The sequence below is a fragment of the Urocitellus parryii genome, chromosome 2, assembly GCF_045843805.1.
Source record: "Urocitellus parryii isolate mUroPar1 chromosome 2, mUroPar1.hap1, whole genome shotgun sequence".
NCBI lineage: Eukaryota > Metazoa > Chordata > Mammalia > Rodentia > Sciuridae > Urocitellus > Urocitellus parryii.
In genome coordinates, this window is record NC_135532.1 from 14,414,050 (window position 1) to 14,438,988 (window position 24,939).

The 24,939-nt window shown below is 32.3% G+C and overlaps 1 protein-coding gene across 1 annotated transcript in view; it reads left to right on the plus strand.

The window, feature by feature from the left end:
• The window catches only part of Uggt2 (UDP-glucose glycoprotein glucosyltransferase 2), a 166,528-nt gene that overhangs the window by 8,857 nt on the left and 132,732 nt on the right, over nt 1-24,939 (plus strand). The window contains exons 3-10 of the mRNA XM_026399575.2: nt 369-499; nt 1,213-1,325; nt 8,144-8,318; nt 13,620-13,716; nt 14,163-14,232; nt 18,464-18,564; nt 21,614-21,713; nt 24,085-24,145. Coding sequence (XP_026255360.2) covers nt 369-499; nt 1,213-1,325; nt 8,144-8,318; nt 13,620-13,716; nt 14,163-14,232; nt 18,464-18,564; nt 21,614-21,713; nt 24,085-24,145 — 848 coding nt within the window. The remainder of the gene's footprint in view (nt 1-368; nt 500-1,212; nt 1,326-8,143; nt 8,319-13,619; nt 13,717-14,162; nt 14,233-18,463; nt 18,565-21,613; nt 21,714-24,084; nt 24,146-24,939) is intronic.

The following is a 24,939-nucleotide window of genomic DNA, read 5'->3' on the forward strand; positions in this document are numbered from 1 at the left end:
GTGATCTTTCTTTGTTCCAGGGAACCATGATCCATAGGAACTTCTGTGAACTGCCTTAGCTCTGCTTTTTTAACATAAGTTTCTATCAGTTGGTAACTAGGCTGCATGAGTCTGAAATGGATGGCGTCTCTCAAATAGATTTTAATGGAAAGATTTACAGCCTGGTCTTTATTGATTCATTGGAAATCACTGAAAGATTCAAAATAAAATTAATAGAATAGAGAGCTTGATTCCCCCCCCCCCCGTTTTCCTCTAAGATCATCCAAACTTAAAATGTGACTGATGTTGATTAAGTTAACTATACAATGAGGAATGTGCAATGCATTGGGTTGGATATAAAAATATTAACTTTTTTTTTCTTTTTGTAGAATCAGATTATTCTTATTACAACTTAATCCTGAAGAAAGCTGGACAGTTTTTAGACAATTTACACATCAATCTCTTAAAGTTTGCTTTCTCTATAAGGGCATACTCTCCAACTATTCAGATGTTTCAACAGGTATGTAAAAATACCCAGACTTATGTTTAACAGAGAGGCATGTTACCAGTGTACATAAAGCTATATAATGTAAACATATTTAGCATGAAATTATCGAAAACTTAAAATACTTGGTTCAATAATCTATCATTGATTATATTAATGTTGATTATAATATATGTATAATTTTATGGTTTTGGAATAAGGAAATTATAAAGACACATTACAAATGAAGTTTTCTTTTTAGCAGATGGATGCAATACCTCTATTTTTATGTGGTACTGAGGATCAAACACAGTACCTCAAATGTGCTAGGGTCTACCACTGAGCTACAACTCCAGCCCTCTAATAAAATCTTACTTTTTTTTAAAGAGATAATTTTAATATTTATTTTTTAGTTTTCAGCGGACACAACATCTTTGTTTGTATGTGGTGCTGAGGATCGGACCCATGCCGCACGCATGCCTGGCGAGCGCGCTTCTGCTTGAGCCACATCCCCAGCCCATAAAATCTTAATATAATCTTTTTAATAACTTTGAAACATTTTTATTTCCTACAGCAAAATTGATTTTTATTAAAATATTTTAGAGTCTACTTACGTATGGCTGTTTTTTACTTTAATTAGACCAATAATTTAATAGTAGTTGATGGGTTATTTTAATCAAAGTAATGTGAGTTTTTAAAATCATATTGTAATTAACTACTGAAGCTAAATATCATCTTTGAAATCTTAGATTGCTGCTGATGAGTCACCACCAGATGGTTGTAATGCATTTGTGGTTATCCATGAGAAGCACACCTGTAAAGTTAATGAGATTAAAAAGCTGCTGAAGAAGGTTACTTCAAGGTAAAATAATAGCCAAAAGTGAAAGAAGTAGTTTATAAAGTAGCGAGTTGAAATAGCAGAAATTTTATTATAAGATGTTGTGATATACTTAAGAATGTGATATATGTTGAGAAATGAGATAATTTTGTCTGGATTACCTTTTATTTTGGAATACAGATTATACCAAAATATCATAACATATACAATGTGTGTTTTATATGAACATTTTTTTGAAGTAAATGTTAAACAATTTATTTGGAATATCTCTGTATATAAACTGAAGGCTTGGAAATAAAAAAATAATTTTAAAAATAATATAAATGAGATTGCTTTTGTAATGCATTATTCAAGACTTTTTACTTTTTGTATTAAAAGTGATAAATTAGAAGGAAATTACTAATTTATTAGTTTTTTAAACAAAGTAACACCTAGCAGTATGTTTTTTAAAAATTTCTTTTGAAATAGCTTCTCATAGTCATATTTAGTAACTCATGTTAATACCTATTTGTTACAAACCTTTTCTTATATTTTCCTATAATTCATATTGATTTTAATATACAGAAGGCCTTTATTAAATAGCCAAATTTTCCTGTGTATGAATTTTACATTGTTTTTATATTTATTTCTCTGAATTGGTTTTGTGAAAAACTAATATTTTCCAGTGGTTTTCTTTTTCCTGTTTTTTTAAAATTTTAATTCATCTAATTTATTTTCACCAAAAGATAAAGATCCAATAAAATTTTTTCCCGAAGATAATAGTCAATTATTATTTATTACGTTCATTATTTATTTCTTAGCTATTTGTTCTTTCCATTTATTCCTTTATTCCCCTGAGAATTAAATTCAGGGCCTTGCACATGCTAAGCATTTGTTCTATCACTATATCTCCAGCTCCACTTCCCCCAGTTTTGAGACAGATGTCACTAAATAGCCCCCAGTATACTCAAACTTGGAATCCTTCTCCCTCAGCCTCCTGGGCAGCTGGGATTACAGGTATGCACCACCGTGCTCAGCTCCAATTATGTATTTCTTTTGTTGTTGTTCTTGTTTTTTTAGTTTGTAGATGGACACAATGCCTTCTTTTTTTTATGTGGTGCTGAGGATTGAACCCAGTCCCTCACATATGCTAGGCAGGTACTCTACCACTGAGCTACAACCCTAGCTCCCAATTATGTTTCTTATAGCAATGCCATACTTGTTTAGTATTTATTGCTTTATAATAAAGTATCTGATAGAGCAATTTGTTTCATTTCTGCTGTCTTGTTTTTCCAAAACTTTCTTAGTACTTTGCATATATTGATGTTCTTGAATTAACATTCACATTCTTCCCTGTATCTCCCCCGCAAAATCCTAGCAGGGTTTAATTTGAATTATGTGAAATCTATTGGTTAAATTTGTATTATCTCTTTTGTCAGATAACATGGTATGTCTCTAATCATACCATCTTTTAAAATTTCTAAATAATCACTTTATCAGTATTTTCATCTATTAAGATGAATATAAAGTTTTTCCTCACTGGACATATTGATGTATTAGGTTATATTTTAAATGTTATACTTTGCATTTCTAAGAATTGCTCATTAATGTGTGGTATTTTAAATTCCTTTCTAATTAGGATTGCTTTGTTCTCATGTGTCTGTTTTACTGAATGAGATTAGCCATACATTTACTTAAATTATGACATATTTAATTTTTTATTAGATTCATTCTAGCTTTATAGAGAGAATTAGGTAACCACATTATTCTTATTCTGGTCAAGTTGATTGATATAGGAGTTATATATTCTTTTATAGTATTAATAGATACTATAAAATTGTTAGTATTAGTGCATTTTTTCTTGAATTTTTTAAAGGAAATGTTAATAATGTATAAAGTTTATTGTCATTGATTTCTGGTTTTATTTTTTTTGTCAGATTTTAGTTTTTTGTGGTGCTGGGGATCAAACCAGGGCCTGGCGCATGCAAGGCAAGCAATCTACCAACTGAGCTATATCCCCACCCCAGATTTTAGTTTTTTGATAGAAACTAATATATCCTGTCAATTAAAAAAAAAATCAAGCTGTTAGGAGAGGCCATCTGCCATTGGCCTTCTGAATCCTTGCATGTTCTTTCTTGACCTAACCAACAAAACATGCAAGGCCCTTTACCTGGGTCATTTCTCAGAATTGTCCTTGTAGCAAGCAGCTTTGAAGAATGAGATATTTCTGTTTTAGGAATGGGGAAGCAGTTTTACTGCTTACTGTAAAACAGTGGTTCCCCAAGTTCAGTATTCCTCAGGTGAGGCATTCACCCACTATTTGTGGTATGTAATAGCCAACTAGGTCCATATTTTGTCACTCTCTGGATCTTAGGAGGCAGACATGCTCATACTGCTTTCTGTGTCCTGAGCAATGAAGTCTTTTGTCTTTGCACAGGTCTTATCATGTCTTCTGCCAAAATCCCATGAATGTTACAAGGCTAACTTAAGTTTGCAGGTTGAGTAAAATCAATCTTTAGACTCGTAGAGCTCTTTTCAGTTTTGGAAAGCAGGATGGGATGTCAGTAGACACATAGCTTTCTAGGAGAGAAAAGATAAGGGACCCAGGGGCTGAAGAGAAAAACGGTCTATACTTTCATCACCACTGCCCACCACTCTCCCTCTGCTCTGATAACTGATAGGAGTCTTTAGATTACTGTCATAACTCCTGACCCACATTTTGTGACACATATGCATGTTTTTTGGAAAAGGTGCCCAAACTTACTCAATGTACATTGTTTTAGCTCCCACATTTTAATACGAATTTGGTATTTTAATTTTAGGTGCTTATTTGTGAGTGATCATGAAGGCTAGAGGGAGACTCTCAGGGACTAGCACATGGAGTATTCCTGGTAGTTCAGAAATAACAAAGAATCCCAAGAGGAACATGGATAATCACAACTTTAGTTATATGCTTAATAACTGCTGGACTATCAGAGAGGATGTTTCCAAGTACAATGTCACCACCTGCCTGAATCTGCCACCAAATACACCCTTAAAAGCTTTTTTTTTTAACTTCCTCTAAGTCTTAAGGAAACTGAACACCTGACCTCTGGTAGCCTCATGATTCTGTATCTGACTTTTAAATTTGGATATAGGTCAACTAGAATTTAATGACAAGGGACACTAAAAGATTCTCCTTTGTCAAATGTGTATTTAAGAGCACAGTTGCTTGGCTCTAACATGGTCTCAGGTGTAAGTGAAAATGTAGCAACGCCTTTGGAGCAAACCAAATGCCCCATTCCACTACTTGAAGTAAAGTGGCTCATTCAGAGGGACCCTCAGTTTACAGTATCTTCCCCCAAATACCTGAGATAGGCTACTGATATATTCAGCTAAGTTAAAGGCTGGTGATGTCTTTGGACTGCTGCAGCTGTCTTTCAGCCAAGCATCAGCTATGTAAAACCAAATGTTTATGTGGCCACTCCACTGGTCAAAATTCAAGCCAGTCTTCTTCTTCCTGACCCCTTAATGAAGCTTCCTAGATTTATACTGACTCTTGGGCTGTTGTTGCCTACGTTGTCTAGTCTGCCACTTGGAAGACAATTAAAGGCATCACTCTTTAGGATTATACACCATAAAAATAAATTGCAATTACCATTCTAGCAGTGTGGTTTACTCCTGTAGAGGCACACATGTGGGCCTATTTTCTAATAAATCTGAATAGAGGCAAGCTATCTAGCAAGATGGCAACAATCAGACTAGTGCTCTTGCTACCTTAATCTACTGTTAGACAGCAGCACAGCAGAGGACCATATGTTTGTGAAAGCTATCACAGTATACCCTACCTGTGACTTCTGTTTAGAGATGATTGATTTGTCCTATGGTAAAGGAGACCCCTCCCACTCATAGCAAACTGTCAGACCTTTGAACTTGATTTGGTGCTACCATTGGTACCACAGCACTGTCGTTGCTTTTTTAGGTTATACTTTCACCGCCTAAATCTAGACTGCTAATTCTGGCCACATACTGTGGCCCTTGAAACAGTAAACTGACATTTGTGGTTTTCCAGATCATCTACAAGCTGATAATCACGTACCTGAAATCACTGAGACCACCGACATTGGGTCAATAATTAAGTGTTGTTTGAATATTCCATGTTGTCCGTGATTCAGAAGTCTGAATTTTATGACACTGGAATGTTTTCCTTGAATATAAATGAAAGATTTGACTCTACCTTGCTCACCTCTTTCTGCTCCATATATTTTAGTAGAGCAGTTTGATATCTGAATTGATCACCCTCAGTTTTTCTCTTGTCTGCCTCCTATGAAATGATCAGGATGAATGGGGTGGGAGGTTACATAGTATAGTCCTAGCTTGAAAATTCAAGTTTCCACCCTGACCATTGCTGGGCATAATGCATCTTTCCTTCCCCCAATAGCAACCTCAATTTGGCCTGGTTGGTATATTGGTATAGCACTCATGTGGATGCCCACCCAAAAGAGCTTAATTAAGGATCCAAACTTTTGTTGTAGTCTACCCCTAAATTGTTTTGTTGGAAAAACATAGTTCTAGATCATGTACATAGCCGCTTGGTTGAGATTACTTGCCAAATCCACCTATAGTGGTTCACACAGGCCAAGGTAGGGAACATAATGGATCTTTGTAAGTTTTTGTTTTAATGCCCTTGTCCTACCTGAATCTAATTCTTCCCAGAAAGTATGTGTGCAAGTAGAGACTGGTTAGAAAATAGGTAAAATTACGTTGGTGTTAGGAAGAGAGACATTGATTTCATGGCTGTTGAAGACGACCTCAATCCTAGTACCTGGTGAGGGAATAGCTTAGACTTTGGAAAGTACAGGAGGGATCTGTAGCCCCAGATGCAGCACAGCAGCCTCTCAAAACCATCATGTGGTCTTTCCAAATCGGCTAGTAACTGCGACTAAAGATCTCACCTGTTGCTGGTTTGTCCTCATCTCTCTGATACGTGAACATGGCTGGTTCTGATCCATTATTTGTACCTGACTCCTGTCATTGACAGCTCCTGAGCCCATATTCCCTCTCCACTGAACCCATGTGTATACATGGCCTAGCACAAATTTGTTTAATCTTACCAGTACAAATTAATGTTTCTTCTGTTTCTTGAGCAACCTTGGGTTATGCCATAATGTTGGTTGAGGCTAGAGTTACCTAGATGATTCAAATCTAGTTTAATAGCAGTTTTCCTACTGAAGTGATGTGTACCACCTTGGGGTTAAATGTTTGTGTTTGGGCAAAGTGGGCCCAGAATGTTTCTACTAAGGATGAAGATTGCTTTGGGGCTCATCTGTTGGTCTTGGTAAATATTTTCAGTAACAGTGAAGTTTGGCAGGTTGGTTTAAACTTTTATGCAGGTTATAATGGATACTCTACTGGCCTTACACTATATCCTCTCTGTCAGAAATAGGATGTACTGACTTACTCATAGTTAGCTGTTTCTGGGACCCTAGGAGTGTGGTCAGGTCAGCACTGCAGATTGACTATCTCCTGCAGCCTGGATTCCTGATGGTAGTAGTCATAGTTAAATGCTAACAAATTCAATAGATTTATCCCCAGCAAATAAGATGTCAAATGGCCCTTATGATAAGGGTTACAAACATAGATCACAGGACTCCTGTTTCTTAGGTTATTCTTTTTTTTTAAATTTATTTGAAAGAGAGAGAAAGAGAATTTTTTAATATTTATTTTTTTTTTTTAGTTATTGGCGGACACAACATCTTTGTATGTGGTGCTGAGGATCAAACCTGGGCTGCACGCATGCCAGGCGAGCGCGCTACCGCTTGAGCCACATCTCCAGCCCCTCTTAGATTATTCTTAAGGATTTTATTACTAGTTGTTTATACTTAGTACTGTTAATCTTTGTAGAAATAGTGCCTTTGTATTTTTAAACAAATATTTGGAAACTTTTGTTGGGAAATGTGAGCTATAATGAAAAGTTATTCTAGTTAAATTTAATTTCATTGAAAATTGTGTTGTCATTGTGTTGTTATTTAAAGATGACCTTATTGAATACTCTCATACATTGTTGGTGGGACTGTGAATTGGTGCAACCACTATGGAAAGCAGTATGGAGATTCTTAGAAAACTTGAAATAGAACCACTGTTTGACCCATTTATCCCATTCCTCAGTCTATTCCCAAAGGACTTAAAAACAGCATACTACAGTGATGCAGCCACATGCATGTTTATAGCAGCTCAACTTACAATAGCCAAGTTATGGAAACAACCTAGGTGTCTTTCAGTGGATGAATGGATGAATAAAATGTGGCATATGTGCACAATGGAATATTACTTGGCCATAAAGGAGAATTTGCCAGTAAATGGATGGAACTGGAGAATATCATGCTAAGTGAAATAAGCCAATCTCAAAAAACCAAAGGCTGAATGTTCTCTCTGATTTGTGGATGTTATCCCAAAACAAGGGAGGTTGGAGAGGGGAATAATAGAAATAGATCAGACTAGACAAAGGGAAGGGGAGGAGAATAGGAAAGATAGTAGAATAAATTGATTTTAACTTTCCTAGCCTTGTATTTGTATACACAACCAGGGTAACTCCCCATCAGGTATGACCACAAGAGTGGGAACCTAATAGAATAAGTTATACTTTAAGTATGTATATTCTGCCAAATACCTTCTACCGTCATATATAACTAAATATAAAAAAACTAAAACGGTAACCTTATTGAGAAAGCATTTTTAGTCTTTAGTAGTGGTCACAGGAAATTTGTTTTCCTGTGATCATGTATATTATGAATCATTTGATAAGCAGAAGTTATAGTTATAATTCTATGTGTCTGATATGCTATTGACTTTCTTTTAAAAATTTGTGTTTGTTTTCATTTTAGGCCCAGACCTTATCTATTTAAAGGAGATCATAAATTTCCTACCAACAATGAGAACTTACCAGTGATTATTCTCTATGCAGAAATAGGTACCAAAGCATTTGTTGAATTTCACAAAGTATTGACTCAAAAAGCTCAAAATGGTAAAATTCTATATGTTCTTCGCCATTATATTCAGGTACATGCTTGTTTTTAGAATACTATTTTTGCTAAGTAAGCAGTTTTATTGATAATTTTCTTACTGGATTTACATAGTAATTTTCTCCAGAATAGCTGTTTTAGATTTTAAAGTATAATACAAATAGATATCCTTTGATTTCTTTTCAGTATTTTTTTTTTTTCCAATCTGTATATTTGGTTTTGTCCTTATTGGGACTTTCGGCTCAATGTTGAGTAGGAGTGATGAGAAAATAGCCTTGCTTTTATCATGATCTTTAGGGAAAGTGTGTGATTTTTTACTCTTACATGTTAGATGTAGGGGTTTTTTTTTCTTATAACATTAAGTTTAGGGAATTTCCTTCTAAATTTGCTGAGTTTTAAAATTAGTAATGTATGTTAATTAATAATGTATGTCAAAGGTTATCGAATGTGTTTTTCCTGCATTTACTGGTAATCATATAATTTTACTTGTTCACTGTTTACATGGTACGTTACTTTGAATCATTCAAATGTTCTAACAGCCTGGTGTTCTTTGGATGAATCTCATTTAGTTGTGATATAATATGCTTTTTTATGTATTGCTGGGTTAATTTGCTTGTACTTTGCTCGGGATTTTGTATGTGTTTCTAAAGGGTATTGATTTCTAGTTTTATTTTCTTATAATGTGCTTTTTAAAATATTGGTATTAGGTTATTGCAGGCCTTGTAAAATGATTTGGGAAGCATTACCTCTTCTGTTCTCAGGAAGAAATTGTGCAAACTTTGTATTACTTGTTCTTTAAGTGTCAGGTAGAAGTAAAACCATCTAGATCTGAAGTTGAGTTTACTTTTTAAAAAATATTTTTAACTAAAATTTCTTTAATAAATACCAATTGTTGAGGCTGTTTCTTCTTTGGTAGTTTAACTTCCGTGGACTTTCTCCATTACATTTAGATTGTCAGATTTATGGATAGAAAATTAGTATATTTTTATTTAATGTCTGATGGATCAGTACCATTTTTTTTTTCTGATTTTAGTAATTTATGTCACCTCTTTCCTCCCCCACCCCAAATTTTAGTAATCTCTGTCTTCTCTTTTCTTACTCTGGCTAGAGGTTAATTGATTTTACTGATCTTATACAAGAAATAGCTTTAGTTTCATTGTTTTCATTTTCACATAATATATTTCTTTTTTTTTTTTCCTTGTGGTGCTAGGGATTAGAACCAGGGCCTTACGCATGCAAGGCAAGCGCTCTACCAACTGATATCCCCAGCCCCATCATTACGTATTTCTATTCCAATATTTCTTGTTGGCTTAGGATTTAATTTCCTCATGTATATTTAGTTTCTTCAAGTGGAACTAGATTACCAGTTAGATCTTTTTTCTAGTCTTAGTATTTATTGTTTTATATTTCCCTGTAAGAACTATTTTTAGTTGCATCCTATTTTAATATATTTTACGTATTTTAATGTTTATGTGAATAATTTAAGTTTCTCTTGAAACTTTCTAACTCATGGGTTATTTAGAAGTGTTAAATATCAAATATTTGGTAAATCTTCCAGGTTTTGTTAAGGATGTAGTTTAATTTTATTATGATCTAATATCATGGTTTGTATTATGTTTGACAAAAGTTTGGCTTAGAATATGATTGTTTTGTGATATGTTCCATGTGCACATGAGAAGAATGAATATTTTTGTTTGGATTTTTTTTTGTAAATATTAGGTCATGTTGACTCATACATCATTTACTTCCTTAGAGATTTTCTATTTTGTCAATTACTGAGATAAGAGTGTTAATCTCTAACTATAATATAGATTTTTCTATTTTTCCTTTCATACCTGTCAGTTTGTCTTATTTCAAAGTTCTTTTTTAATGCTTACATATTTACATTGTACATCCAGATATAGAATAGAGCCCTTCATAACTATTTACTTCTTTGTTCCTGATATTCTGTTAGAAAATCTGTTTTATCTGAAATTAATATCTATTCCTACTTTCTTTCTTTCAGTTAGTGTTTTTATGGAATATATTTTTTATCCTTTACTTTGACCAAGTTTAAGGGTTAAAAAAATATAAATTACCAGTATTTATGAGAAAACATCAATAGTCTTTGAATTAGAAATTTGTGAAGAATAAGTCATCTCTTCTTCCTTCACTCTTTACACATTTATCAGAAATGTGTTTCTGAATTGCTGGGTTTTTTTTTTTTTTTATAAACAAAAAAACTTCTCAACTTGTGGCTAAGGCAGTAATTACTTCTACGGATTAACAGGCTAGGTATTTTTTTTCTGTAAGTATCACTCAGAGTGGTAGTCATTCAACACTGGATTAGGGTTCAAGGTTCAGGTTATCCTCATCCACCTGTCTGGCTTATGACTGGAGTTTCTTGGTTCTCTTCCATATAGCATCTTACCTTCTAATAGATTTGACTGCCATTCTTCACATAATGGAGGTTTATGATCCCCAAAGAGTATAAGTTGCAATGCTTCACAAGTGCTAGCCCAAGAACTCAGACACTTCTGCCACGTTATTTTTGTCAAGGCAAGTCACAAGGCCAGCTAGATTCAAAGATTGGAGAAACACTTGATTTATTGGTGGAAAGTGGCAAGGCACATTGCAAGAAGGTGTGACATGGGAAAGGGTTGTTCATTGGGGCGATATGCCACAAACAAGTTGGGTACTATGTTCAATATTAGTAATGGAACACGACCAGCTCATTTTAGTGTCTTAATTTTGTTTTCTATATTTTGATAATTTGTGAAGCAGGCTTATTGTGCACCAGGGGAGGACTATAAACAATCCCAGGGGAGGACTGTAAACACCTTGTCAATACTATGCACCAGCGTCAGTTTCCTTGTATGAGTCTAATGAGGCAGAAATTCAATAGGTTAAGTGAAATAACTTTATTATTCACACATTTATGGACAGAAAAGAACAATAGATGTTTAGGATTCATGTCTAACCATTCCCCTCAGGATCAGAAAAGCTGCCCAGGATGGATGGAGTCTGTTGTACATGTATTCCATGTCACACTGCAGCTGAGGGACTATGAAAGGGAACTTTGCTCTGGGTTTTATACTTGGGGGTGGGGGCACTGGACAAACTGGGCTAAGTAATTGCAGGACATGCTGTTCTAGGGGAGTTGAACAGAACCTGGGCTATCCCAGACTTACATCTGTGGCAGATGTAAGTATATGTTTATTTTTTTAAATGTCCTATCCTCCTTACCTCAAGATGTTGTGCTTCTGAGAACTACAAGTGAGAACCGAGAAAGAACTGAGTCACCAAGGCCATGTGGAGACTTGTCCTGCAATAATATCATATAAAATAGTAGTGATTTGGGGTATTCAGCAGTAGTGGGAAAATCTTAGTAACTATTCTTGAGTGTATTGGCAAAGTAGAATATAGGTATTTGCACAATCTACATAATGATTATAAAGTAAATAGAGAATGTGTAGGTGTTATATATTTGTAAGGTTTGTAAATATTTACATATCTAAATCATTAGTTTCATAAATATTTGAATACCTTTGTGCCAGACACTGTTCACATAACAGTGAATAAGAGAAACATTCTTTGTTCTCAGAGAACTTCAATTTTAGTAACAAGAGGTGTAAAACAAATAGATTTGTGGTAGATGATAAAGTGTTACAAGAAAAAAATGAATCTGAAGAAAATAAGGGGATCAAGATTGATGGGGCTAAAGTATGCAGTAAAACATTTTATATATTTTAAATCAATAATTCTTCATCTTTTTCTGAGTTTGCTAGTATAGATAAACTCCCATAAGTGGCATACTAAAGCTGTGATTCTCTACTGGGCAGGGCACAGCAGAAAGGCAAATTAGAAAAGGAATAGGAGAGTATATGTTCATTTTTTTTAAACATCCCCAAGTGTTGTAATGTGCCCCATAGAGGATATGCCTATCTTTTGAGAATCCGTCTCAAATTTTTGTTTGGAGAATGTGACTATATACTGTGAAATCATATTAACCAACTATTAGGGTATTTTGTTGCATCAAATTATAGCCTTCTGTTTTATGAAATCATGTTCATAGTTGCTATAATGTAAATTTAGTCAACATAAAATTCTGATAAAAATACTTTATCCTACCTTTGAAACAGGTGCTTTTTTGTGGAGGAAATAATAAATAGGAAAAGGGATATTTTTTTCTTAGCAGTCATGAACATTTTAGTTTGCAAATCCAAGCTTATTAAACTACAATTCAAATTTTATAATTATACACTTTGAAAGAAAAAAGTAAATATGAACTTAATAAACACTTTTCTTTTTATTATTGAGGCACAAATAACTTTCTAGAACTAATAATAGAAATTGGTTATGTAGAATTACATTTCTTTTATGAACTGTGACAAGATTTGTGGCCTTATAGCTTCAATTTACTAAGCTACCAGTTGATTGTCAGATTCTGAGTGGATATTCAAAATGTGTCTTTAAATTGAGCTGTATGAAATTGAAAATTCTTTTAAAGGTTTTCAGTTTTGTCAGATTAGTTTAATTATAAATAACCCAGTTTCCACATGCTATCTTTCTTTACAGTTTGGCCTGAGACAAATGAAATTTTAACGTGGGCGGCAATGTTAAATAATTTGTATATCTGGAACTAATTCTTAACATACTCTTGTTTGGAAATAGAAGAAGCCAAGGAGAGTAGTCATTGTGGTCATTTATTTGAGTCTTAGAGAAAGTTCAGAGAGGAAAGAGAATAAAAAGAATACACAATTTTCATTCCCTCCTCTCTTTACCCCTACAACCTCTGTCATGTTTAGGATTGCAGAACTGCTCCATGCCAACCTGAATTAAGCAAAGACACAGTATCTTCTGAGAGTTTGCTAAGGAGTGGTTTAAGTGGTTTCTTAACCTCTCACATAATTTGTCAAAGATACTGGTTACAGCACAACTGATAAGAATTCAGTGTCGGGCTGGGGATGTGGCTCAAGTGGTAGTGCTCTCGCCTAGCTTGTGTGAGGCACTGGGTTCAATTATCAGCACCACATAAAAATAAAATAAAGACATTGTGTCCACGTTTTAAAAAAAAGAACACTTTTTAAAAAAGAATTTCAGTCTGGAAGCTGGAAAGAACCTTAGAAATCTTTTAAAATATTGTGTATATTTATCTTGATTGCTTCCTTTTGAACAAAATTATTTTTCTTGCTTGAAGGAGTAATCTCTAGATGTACGTTTTATATTTGTAGACAGAGGAAAACTTAGGTACCAAAATTCTGATCATAAGTACTTAAGACAACTCACTTTTAGTCGATTATGGCCCCTCATTTAAAAAACAAATATTAATTTAATTTTATAAAATGTGTTTAAACAGAAACCAAGCTCACGGAAAATGTACTTATCTGGATATGGTGTGGAGCTAGCAATTAAGAGTACAGAATACAAAGCATTGGATGATACCCAAATTAAAAGTAAGTTTTTTTTGTTTGTTTTCTGATTTCTGCATTTGAGTAGAATGAGAATATGGAGGCTTACATAGTTTTGTTTTTAAAAAGATTATCCTATGTGTGTCACTTGAGGCTGGAGGTGAGATAAACGTGTTCTTCCTTAGTTTTGAATTTAATTTTAAGCTGAAAGAAAGGTATTTAATATTACTGGATACTCAAAACTTCTTTAAAAATAGTAAATTGTGTATTATACCCAGTAGCTTCCCAACCATTTTTGGCACCACTTAACAAATGGTAGTATATGTAAGGTACATTGAGGCAGCTAAGATTAGGCTGCTTTATGGCTAGCGATGACTGACTGGCCCAGGAATTCTGTGAAATGGAATTTCATATTGAACTCTAATTTTTTATTACTTGTTATTTTCCCTGTCTGAAAATATTTTTGTTTTGTTTTTCTTTCCAAAATGTAGCCATGACTAGTACTATAGAAGATGAAACTAAAGCAAATGAAGTTCAAGGATTTCTTTTTGGGAAACTAAAGTAAGCCTGAATTGGAATGAAACTGGTATTATTATAACCCTTTGTTTCTAAAGGAATTAATTCCATGTACTGTGTTGGCACATGTTCTTTTTATATATATACATTCCTTGTTACTATAAAAATAACACAGAGCTAATGTGAGAAATCTAGGGAAAGCAGAAGAGCACAAAACTAAAAAAATAATGACCCTAATTCTACAACTGAGAGATAATTGTTATTTTCAATGTTTTAGTGTCTATCTTTGCAACCTTTCTGTGTGGGTCTTTATAGCTATAAATAAATGCATGAATAGCATATTGTTTTGCATAGTACAACAGTATCATGTAACTGCTTTTTTCACATCCTGTGGAATATTCCATCATTTGGAAAAGTCCCACAATATAGGACTTTAGATTCTTTCCCTACTATTTAATTGAATATTTTTTGTATCAATTCATGTGCGTCTCAGATTTTCTTTAGCACAAATTCTAGGGGAAAAATTGATAAATCAAGGTATGTATATTTTTTAAAGCTTTGATGTCTAAATTTCCTTCATTGAATTGTACTAATAATACTTTTACTGTTTTATATGAATGTGTCCATTTCCCAAAACTTTACTAACCACTGATACTGTTTTAAAAATCTTGGCCAATTTAATAAGTGATATGATATTTCTCCTAAATTCTACACTTATTTCACTGGACTGAATCATTTTGTAATTTAAATTTAGAACAATCAACTATTATCAATTTATTATTTTAAGGGCTTAATATTTAAGGATTTAATTTTTTATGTAAGTTTACTGGTCTTTTGAATTTCTTATATAAATCGCTTATTTCTGACCTTTGCTTTTGTTTTTCTTGATGGGTTTACTGTTTTTGCTAATTTATAATAGCTCTTTATATACTAAAATTGTGAGTCTTTCACAATTATTTATGTTAGTTTATTTTCATATTAATCTTAAAGGTGGAAATTTATTCATTGGTTAGATATAACCGTTTCAATTGAGTAGAGATTCTATTTCTAATACTAATATAGCATCCCTGGAATAAGTAGGAAAACAGAAATTTAGAACTTTGGATAACCTGTGTTAAGGTCACTGTTAAATGTGAATTTCTTTCTATTTACCCAGTAAAAAAGTCCACAAACAAAGGCTTGGCATTTATAAAATTGTCTAAACCTTGAAAATATGAACCAGTGAACATAAGCCAACAAATAAATTGCCAAGAATTTATTAGCCTTGTAGCATTTTTTATTCCTTATTTGTACCATGTGATGCCATTCCATACTTGAAAGTAGTAACTTGTTTTGCTTAATTTTATTCTAACACTGTTGCCATAATAGGCAAAAAATACTTGGTTAGAAAGTTTTTAAGTTTTGAAGAGAATAAAATAATGTACTTTGTTATTTGCTAATAAGTGTTACAGCAGTTCATGACACTTAAGATATATAACTGTTAACTATAATTTTCATTTGTTTTATTTACTTTTATGAAGTTATTATTAATGTAATTTCTTTAAATAATACTAAAAAAAAGCCAGGAACAATGGTGCGTGCCTATTCCCAGAGACTCGGGAAGCAGAGGCAGAAGGATCATAAGTTCAAGACCAGCTTCAGCAACTTAGTGAGACCTTGTCTCAAAATAAAAAAGACTAGGGATGTATCTCAGCACGAGTATAATGCCACTGTGTTTAATCCCCATTACTACTATTACTACTACTACTACTACTAATAGGAATGCCAAAAAGAGGATACTGCCTGAAATTTTCTTTTTTTTCTTCATGATGCTGGGCATGAAACCTAGGGCCTTGAACATGTTAGACAAGCACTCTACCAACTGAGTCATATCCCCAGCCCCTGAATCGAATCTTTATTTAAAAAAATAAAAATATCACTGACTTTCAAAATAGTATTATTTTTATAATATTTTAAAAAATAATCTTAGTTTACTAAGCTGTGGAAAATGCTTCAAAGGAAGTTCTAATAGTGAAAATATCAGATAAAAAATTTTAATAACTATATAAATTTGATTTAGTGTGCTTAGAAAAACACAATTGAAAAAATAAAACTTATCTCGATCAGAAAATTTCAAAATTTATTGTATCTAAAACTTTATAGATATGTTACAAAAATCATGAAAACTATTGGATCTTTAGCTTAAAGAGATTTATGCCCCACCAGAAAGAAATATTTCCTTTAATTTCTTTGTCACAGATGGACATTGAAAATCTTTTAACATCTGGTCTTAATTTTATATACTCATATATACCTTTCAAATTAAAGTTGTGTCCTTTTTTTCTGCCATGCCGACTGAAGACAAGGAATAGGATGGTGAGTCTTCTCTGAGTACTAGTGAATGGGGGTGGTTGTGATTTTATATACATTTTAACATTTTATGAGAAGGGAAATTTGGATTCCTTTACACAGGCAAAAATAAAAATGTTCATTAACTCCTCTAGTTCTTTGTAATTTACATTTATAATATTAACTAAGGACACTGAGTTAGGTTTTCTTGGCAAATGCATAACTGTATATACAGAGAGTGACATTGTTGGGAACTATGCTTATGCAGATAAATTAATTAAAATTTTTAAAGCTTATTGGCCAAACAGTATACTAGTGGCCTTAAAAAGTTAATGCACCTTACAAATTTGTCCTTATTCAGTTGTTTCAATGTCTTGAAGAAATGTATAATTTTTTTCCTATTTTTAAATACAAATTTTTGCAGGAATAATGGCAGGCCTCCAAAACTCCCTTGGAATTCTGGGTTGTTTTTAAAAGGAATACTTAGTTCTTCCATGGTGACTCGGTGGCTTATTTAAAGCAAAGATTATTTGCTTTGAGGTGTATTGTATGAATAATATACATATTGCCTGAATTATGTAAAACTCAGTAAAAAAAAATTATGATTTTTACTCAATATAAAGCATGGTATGGTAGCTCTTACATTATTCTGTAACATTAAATATTCATAGTGAACTTTAGGAAGAAATTGTTTTTTTTTTTTTTTTTTACCTTGAAAGCTGTCTTCATTAGTCTTGATTTATTTTCAAACCTTGGTCCCACGTAGTAGTAAAGTTAGAAAATATTGACAGTGTACTATGTATTTTTATCTTTAACTATAAAATTAATGCATTTCTATATACATCTGTACATTTTTCACTTCACTTTTTAAATCTTCAATTTACTGTTGAAAATGTGTTTAGTAAGTTTTGCTGAAAATGTCTTATAAATTAGCTGAAGTTGTTTTAATTTTTACTTTGAAAAACCATCTTTTTTTGTTTTATATTTTAATGGACCTGGAGATAAAATCCAGGGCCTCATGTATACTAGGCAAACACTGTATCACTGAGTCACATACCTAGCTAAAGTTATATTTTTAAAAGAATTCTATTTAATATGAAATGACATCTTTTTTTTTTTTTTTGGTACCAGGGATTAAACCCAGATGTGCTTTACCACTGAGCCACATCCCCAGCCCTTTCTTATATTTTATTTAGAGAGTCTCACTGAGTTGGCTAGGGCCTCAGTAGGGCCTCAGTAAGGTACTGAGGCTGCCTTTGAACTTGAGATCCTCCTGCTTCAGTCTCCCCAGTTGCTGAGATTACAGATGTGTGCCACTGTGTCCAGCAAAATGACACCATTTTTGCTTTCATGAGTGATAGAGGAAATAAGATTATAGTTTAAATGATATATATAGTAAAATGCTATTCTGCTTCATTATTTGTCTTTCTCTTTAAAATGCCTAGATATGTTTAATATTGGGCAGAATTATCCTATTAATTTTTTATGAGAGTCAGAACTTTTCAGAAATAAAACAAACTCTGATTCTTTAAGAAGAATCTTTTTAGCCTTTTGGCTGAGATCAAGTGAAGATTGTATAAAAAGCAGTTTTTACTTTCCTTAAAAAATAGTTATTATTTTAAATTATAAAAGCAATACTTAAAATTTTAAAAGTTGTTGAAACATAAAAACTCAATAATTCTGCCCTCATTCTGCATCCCTAATAGGTAATATTAACAGTTGAGAGAGTACATCCTTCCAGATTTTGTTTTATATAACAAAGGAGGCATATATATGTGTATACATATGTGTCTATATAGCCCTCATTTTAAATTCTATAAATATAGCTGTATCAATTTATTAATGATCCATTATTAGTTTGTGTTGAACTGTTTTGAAGACAATTTCAAAATCATACTGGTTGTTTAATTTGTAGTAGATTATTAACTTTAATTACTATTTGATTCAGAGAAATATATTCAGATCTTAAAGATAATCTGACAGTATTCCAAAAATACCTGATTGAGAGCAACAAAGAAATGATGCCTTTGAAAGTCTGGGAACTACAAGGTATAGTATTTTAAGCTACCTGAACATAACACTTTGATAACCAATTACTTTTTTATTAAATAAGCTTTTATAAAATGATAAATTGTGAAAATAATTACTGTGAATAACATAAATTACATTTTGTAGGAAAACATATTTGAGTAAAAGATTATCATGAAAGTCATAATTTTGTTAGACTTAAAATTCTGAGGTAGTTATTTTATATTGTCTTATCATTTTCAAAGTATATAATGATTTATGGTTTCGTTTCAAGTGTTAAATCACATTTCAGAGAATCTATTAAAATTGCTTAAAAATCTTGACCAAGAAGTCAGGATAAATCAGCACTAAACCTTAGTTTTCTTGATTAAAATTTTTACCTTGTTAGTCCTTTGCATATTTCCTTGATAAAGTCTTAGAGAATACATAGTTCCAAATTTAGAGCAGCTTCTATGTGAATAACCTATAAGCGATTTTTGTGACTGTAAGTCCTTTTCAATTTTCCTTATTTAAAATAATTTAGTAGGTCATGGGGACATATCATTTTTCTACATGATTCTTAACTTTAATTATATCTTCATCAACCTTTTTAATAAATACATTTTATTAAGATATAATTCACACATTATTTACCTGTTTAAACTATAAGGTTCATTTGCTTTTAGTATATTTTCACAGTTCTGCAATTCTTACCAATTTTAGAACATTTTCATCACCCCAAAAAGCAAAACATTAGCAGTCATTTCCCACTTATGCTAGCTTCCCAGCTGTGAGCAACTACTAATCAGTTTTTAATTTTTGAAATAATAGGGTATTTATCAGTATTCTATTGCCAGAATAACTTGCATATAGTGTACAAAAATATTTTGCATTTCATCTGGATTAGCATTTACATGATCCTTTAATATAAATTATCTTATTTGACTCTCAGTGATATTCTGAAAGTGCATGCCCCCTCCCTTGTCACTTTGTAAATAAGAAGAGCGAGAGTTACTGGTTTGGTGCAGTCATTAAAATTGTTATGATTTGGATATGAGTTGCCACCAAAAGCTCCTGTTAATAGGAATATTCAGAGGTTACATTATTGGATTGAGAGCTATAATCTAATCAGCCCACCTTAGTTTGAATGGACTGACTGGGTGACTAACAGTAGGCAGCTGTGGTGTGACCAGAGGAGGAAGGTCACTAGGGCTGTGTCCTGGATGGATATATCTTCCCTTTGGCCCCTTATTCCCTCTTTGCTCTCTGCTTCCTGACTTCCACCATGAGCTATGCAGCTTTCCTACGCCAGACCCTTCCTTCATGATGTACTGCCTCACCTTGGGCCCAAAGTAATGGAGTCAGCCATCTGTGGACTGAGAAGTCTGAAAACATGAGCCCCAAATAAACTTTAACTCTTCAAAGTTCTTTTCATATTTTGGTCACAGTGACAATGATGCAAGTTAATCAACACATCCACGTAGCTAATAAATGAAGGTTTTTCAGTCCAAGTTCTTTTTTTCTTTTTCATACTCGTGAAAACATTTTTTATGGATCATTTATTAAAGTTGAAAGAGGGCCTTTGTCATCTTAGGTTGTTTTATGTAGTAATGGCCACTCAAGCTTTTGATCTTGTTCTGTTTTTTAAATTTAATTTATTATATATGAGAGCAGAATTACAATTCATATTACACATACAGAGCACAATTTTTCATATCTCTGGTTGTACACACAATAGTCACACCATTTATGTCTTCATACATGTCTTTAGGGTCCAACTTCTTTATGCTCTACCATATGGTATCTAAGTGAACTTTATTTATACTTAACAGATCTTTGGTCGTATTTTAAAATTATAGTGCAATGTGCATTATAACTTATGTTGATATGTTCTATCAATTCAGTACTATATCATTGAGTATCATATTTGATAGAATATCATATTTGATAGAATATCATTTAAAATAAAAAATTAGATGTTTAAGAACACTGTTAGGATAAATTCACTTTGAAGAATCCTCTTTGAACTGACAGAATCTATTCTCCCTGGACTATTATGCTAGTACTTCAGTACTTTTTCTTTCCAGAAGTTTATGCTAGTACTTCAGTACTTTTTCTTTCCAGAAGTTTTCCCATCACAAAAGGATCCTAAGAGACTTGAAATATACCTATTGTGTTTGGTAATTAGGACACATTAGTGAGCACTGGTAGTTTCATTGCAGTACTTGGGCTGGAAACACTTGAGTCCATTGAGGAAATCATAATTTCAGTTAATTTAGCTAGTAAATGATTCAGCTGGAATTTGAACCCTAGTCTGTTAGCCTCTGCAATCCCATGGGAGGCCATCCTAAAAGCATTTTAGGCTATGCCTTCAGGCTGATTCACCACTTTGCATTGAGAACATGGAAGCAAAACTAGCAGTGTTATGTCAAATTGGTTATTTTAGTATTCCAACTCTGGTGAAGTCTTAATGTATTTTCCTGTTAAGTAATGACTAAATTTGACTTTAAAATATATAGTAACTCTTGACAAAGTAGTGCGATTAATAATGCTTCTGAGATATTTGAGACTGACTATAGTTAGCCCCTCACATTTTTTAATAGAATTATAATTTCAAAAAATACTTTTATTTCAGCATGAAGGCAAAACAATATTGGAAAAAAATGAATATTTCTTACTGAGTTAAAGATGTTGGGTTTCTTTTTAAGCTGTTTTCAGAATTAGCTTTTCAAAACTTTTTTCAGATTTATTTTTTTCATCAAAGCTTTTTGTCACATTTCATTTAACCTAAGTATAGGGGAAAAAACTGTCAGTGATTCTTTTTGTATCTCTCTTTAGGATGAAATTCTATAATTTGTAGATAACAGATAATAAATAGTAAATGATAATTACTCATTCATAAAAGTATAAGACTACCTTATTTGAACATAAGTCAAAACTTTCCATTTAAACTTAAAATTGTTAAATATGAGTGTTGACATGTTTACATATTAATATGTGGTATAGGTTGAGAAAAATATTTAAATTTCATGGAAATATCTGAAGATCTAACATTCCAAATTCCTAAATGTTGGGTTTTTTTTCCTTACAGATCTTAGTTTTCAAGCAGCTTCTCAAATAATGTCCACTCCAGTATATGACACCATAAAATTAATGAAAGACATCTCACAGAACTTCCCCATAAAAGCCAGGTACTTTAAAGTGCATTGGTTTGTTTGTAACTAGAACTCTTTTCATTAAGTAAATTTTATGGGAGTAGCTGATTTCATTTAACATGAGGATGTCAATTCTAATATCTGTAGCTTTTTGAAATTGGAAATTTTCATCATTTATGGTTTTGTTTTTTAATAACTAAGCACATGTATTCACACTACAAAAGAAAACTATTGAATTAGAGGCTTATGAAAAGGGAAAAAATTAAGAGTTTAACAAAACATAATCTAAGAAAAAACATTTATGCAATAAATAGTAAGGGTAGTTTTCTCTTTCCTTTATGGAAGATAATGAAAAATATTATTCTGCATAGAAGATCTATACTTGGAGTGTTGTCAAATCATGTTCTTGCCTTTTAGATTTCACTTAATGACATCTCAAATGTATGGAGTTTTTTGTATAATACTTTTTTTTTTCATTTTTCAAGTAAAACATCTAATTAAATTGCTTCCAGAATATTGATGTTATCTTTATTTCAATAGATAATACTTTTTGCATATCTGAAAGTGACCAATAGGTACATTTTAGATTTTTAGGATTTACAACATAATGTGACTTGTATTCATTTATAATTTGGTTAGAAATAGCAGTATAAAATTATAAGCAACAAAATATCAACAAAGTTAGCTTGTATTGGAGAGACACCACATGTGACAAGTTAGAGGTGCATATACAACAATAGTATTTTGAGGGACATTGGAGAGAAACTTAAGCTCTCAGCACATATTAAGCATCCAATGATTGTTAAGTCTCTTTTTGTCAAACGCTATTTTATACATTTATCCACAGTACAAACTACAGAATTTTAAATCTAGGTATTCTTTACCTTTGAAAGATAAATACAGCAGCAGTAAGATATAAAATATCTTTTAAAGGTACCCTGAAAATAGAAGTGTTTGTAGCTTTACCTACAGAATAATGAATATGTTGATATGACTTCTTTCACCAAATTTATAGTCAGGAATTAAATAGTCAAGAAAAAATACTGAGAAATCAGTATTTATATATTAAAACATGAAATATGTTTGGGTGTATATAAATACATATATTTAGCCTCATGATTCTTAATTAACAGCTTTTGAAATTATTAAGTCAAATTTAAATTAAAACAATGTTAGTTTTAATGATAGTTAATCAGTATGACTTTTTAAGAATTATACTAAATTCTGCTCTTATCTGTGGTTGATCATTAAGAAAAATTTGCAGAATATGCTAGCATTGCTTAATGGCTAAATTGTAGGTTTAAACATGTCTGAAGTCAGACATTTAGTAAATGACTGTTAAAATGAAATATTTGTTAAATTAATGGAAAATTTACATTATTAAATTTTGTTATAATTTCTCTTAATGCTGCCAAACTTTATGAGATGATACACATTTGTGGGTTTCTTCTTGAACTTTCCTTAAAGCAGAACTTTGAATTAACCATATAAATTTTTATACCATTTTTAAATGGATAGATGTTATAACTAAGCATTCTTGGGAGCTTTCAAGTTAAATATAGTCCACAGGAAATATATTTTAAAATTGTATTTAAATTATGAGGAAATTTAAAACTCTTCGAGTGAATAATGTAATGTCAGTACAGTTATTCCCCCTGCAAATGTATGTATCACATTCACAAATTCAACCAACCATAGATGGAAAATATTCAGAAAAGAATTGTCTGTACCAAACATATACAAACATTTTTGTCATTATTCTTTAAACAATATGGTATCATTTCCATAGCATTATGTATATTAGGTATCCAAAGTAATCTAGAGATGTATTCAGGAGGATGCGTGTAGATTATATGCAAATATTGTACCCTTCTATATAAGGGACTTGAACATCCAGGGATTTTGTTATCTGGGGTTGAGGGGATCCTGGAACCAATGCTGTACGTACTGAAGGAAGACTATATCATCTATTTTAGAATGTACGTACTGTAATAAGATCCCAGGTTAACAAATTCTTTATGTATAGCTAATTCTACAACTTGCCTGTTTGCGTTTACACATATGATATTGGTAATTTCATACAAAATATCTGTATGAAAGATATCTGTGTATGGGCAAACCAATACAAAATAGCCTTTTTCAGCCTAATATATTTGAAAACATAATTATTCAATAATCTGTGACTTTATGCAGTTAAGACATTAGAATTTTGAGTCTCTGTTCCACCTAAATCAGATACTATGTTGAGTAAAAACTATAGTATCATTGTCCAATTAGGCAATATGGAAATGTACATTCTTGAAGCATTGGGTTTTTAGTTTCTTTTCCAAAGTATTATATTAACAATTAATTATTGGTCCTAAAAATTTAAGGAAGAATGAATTACATCAGTATTGATTTTTCCCAGATCTCTGACCAGAATTGCTGTAAATCAACGAATGAAGGAAGAGATACAGGAAAATCAAAAGGTTTGTTGGAATTCCTTTCTTGAAAATTTACCACACTAATATCACTGTTTCACACTTTGGATCTTCAGTTTTCATAAAAGTTGATTTATTCTTTTCTGACTATGTAAATGAGTTAAAAGTTTTATTTTTTTATTATCTACTAAATATAGCATAAAATATAATTCTGGCCAATTTTTCCTGAAATATTTTCTACTTATTTCACCCTGTGCTCTAGATTTTATGTCTTTATAGGGTAAATTTAATGATTTTTTTTATATCTGGTTTCTTAAATTCTTATGAGGACCCTGTTTTAGTCAGCCTTTTCACTGCTGTGACTAAAATATCTGACCAGAACAATTGTAGAGGAGGAAAAGTTTATTTGAGTGCTCACAGTTTCAGAGTTCTCAGCCCATATATAGCCAGTTCCATTCCCCAAGAGCTCTGGTGAGAGTGAACATCATGGCAAAAGACTGACAGAAGGAAGCAGTTCACATTATGATAAGGAAGCAGAGAGAGAGCTCCATATACAAATTGCCAAAGCCACACCTCTTATGCCCCACCTCCTCCAGCCGTACACCTGCTGCCTTCAGTTATCACTCAGTCCCATCAGATGATTAATTCACTAATGGGTTAAAAGTCTCATAACCCAATCATGTCTACTCTAAGCCTTCTTACTTTGTCTCACACATGAACTTTTGGGGGACACCACATCCAAACCATAACAGACCCAATCAGTGTTAAACTGCTAAAGCATCGTAAGAATCCTATGGCAAACAGGATACAATTGATCAGATGTTTGATAAAATCCTGCCAGA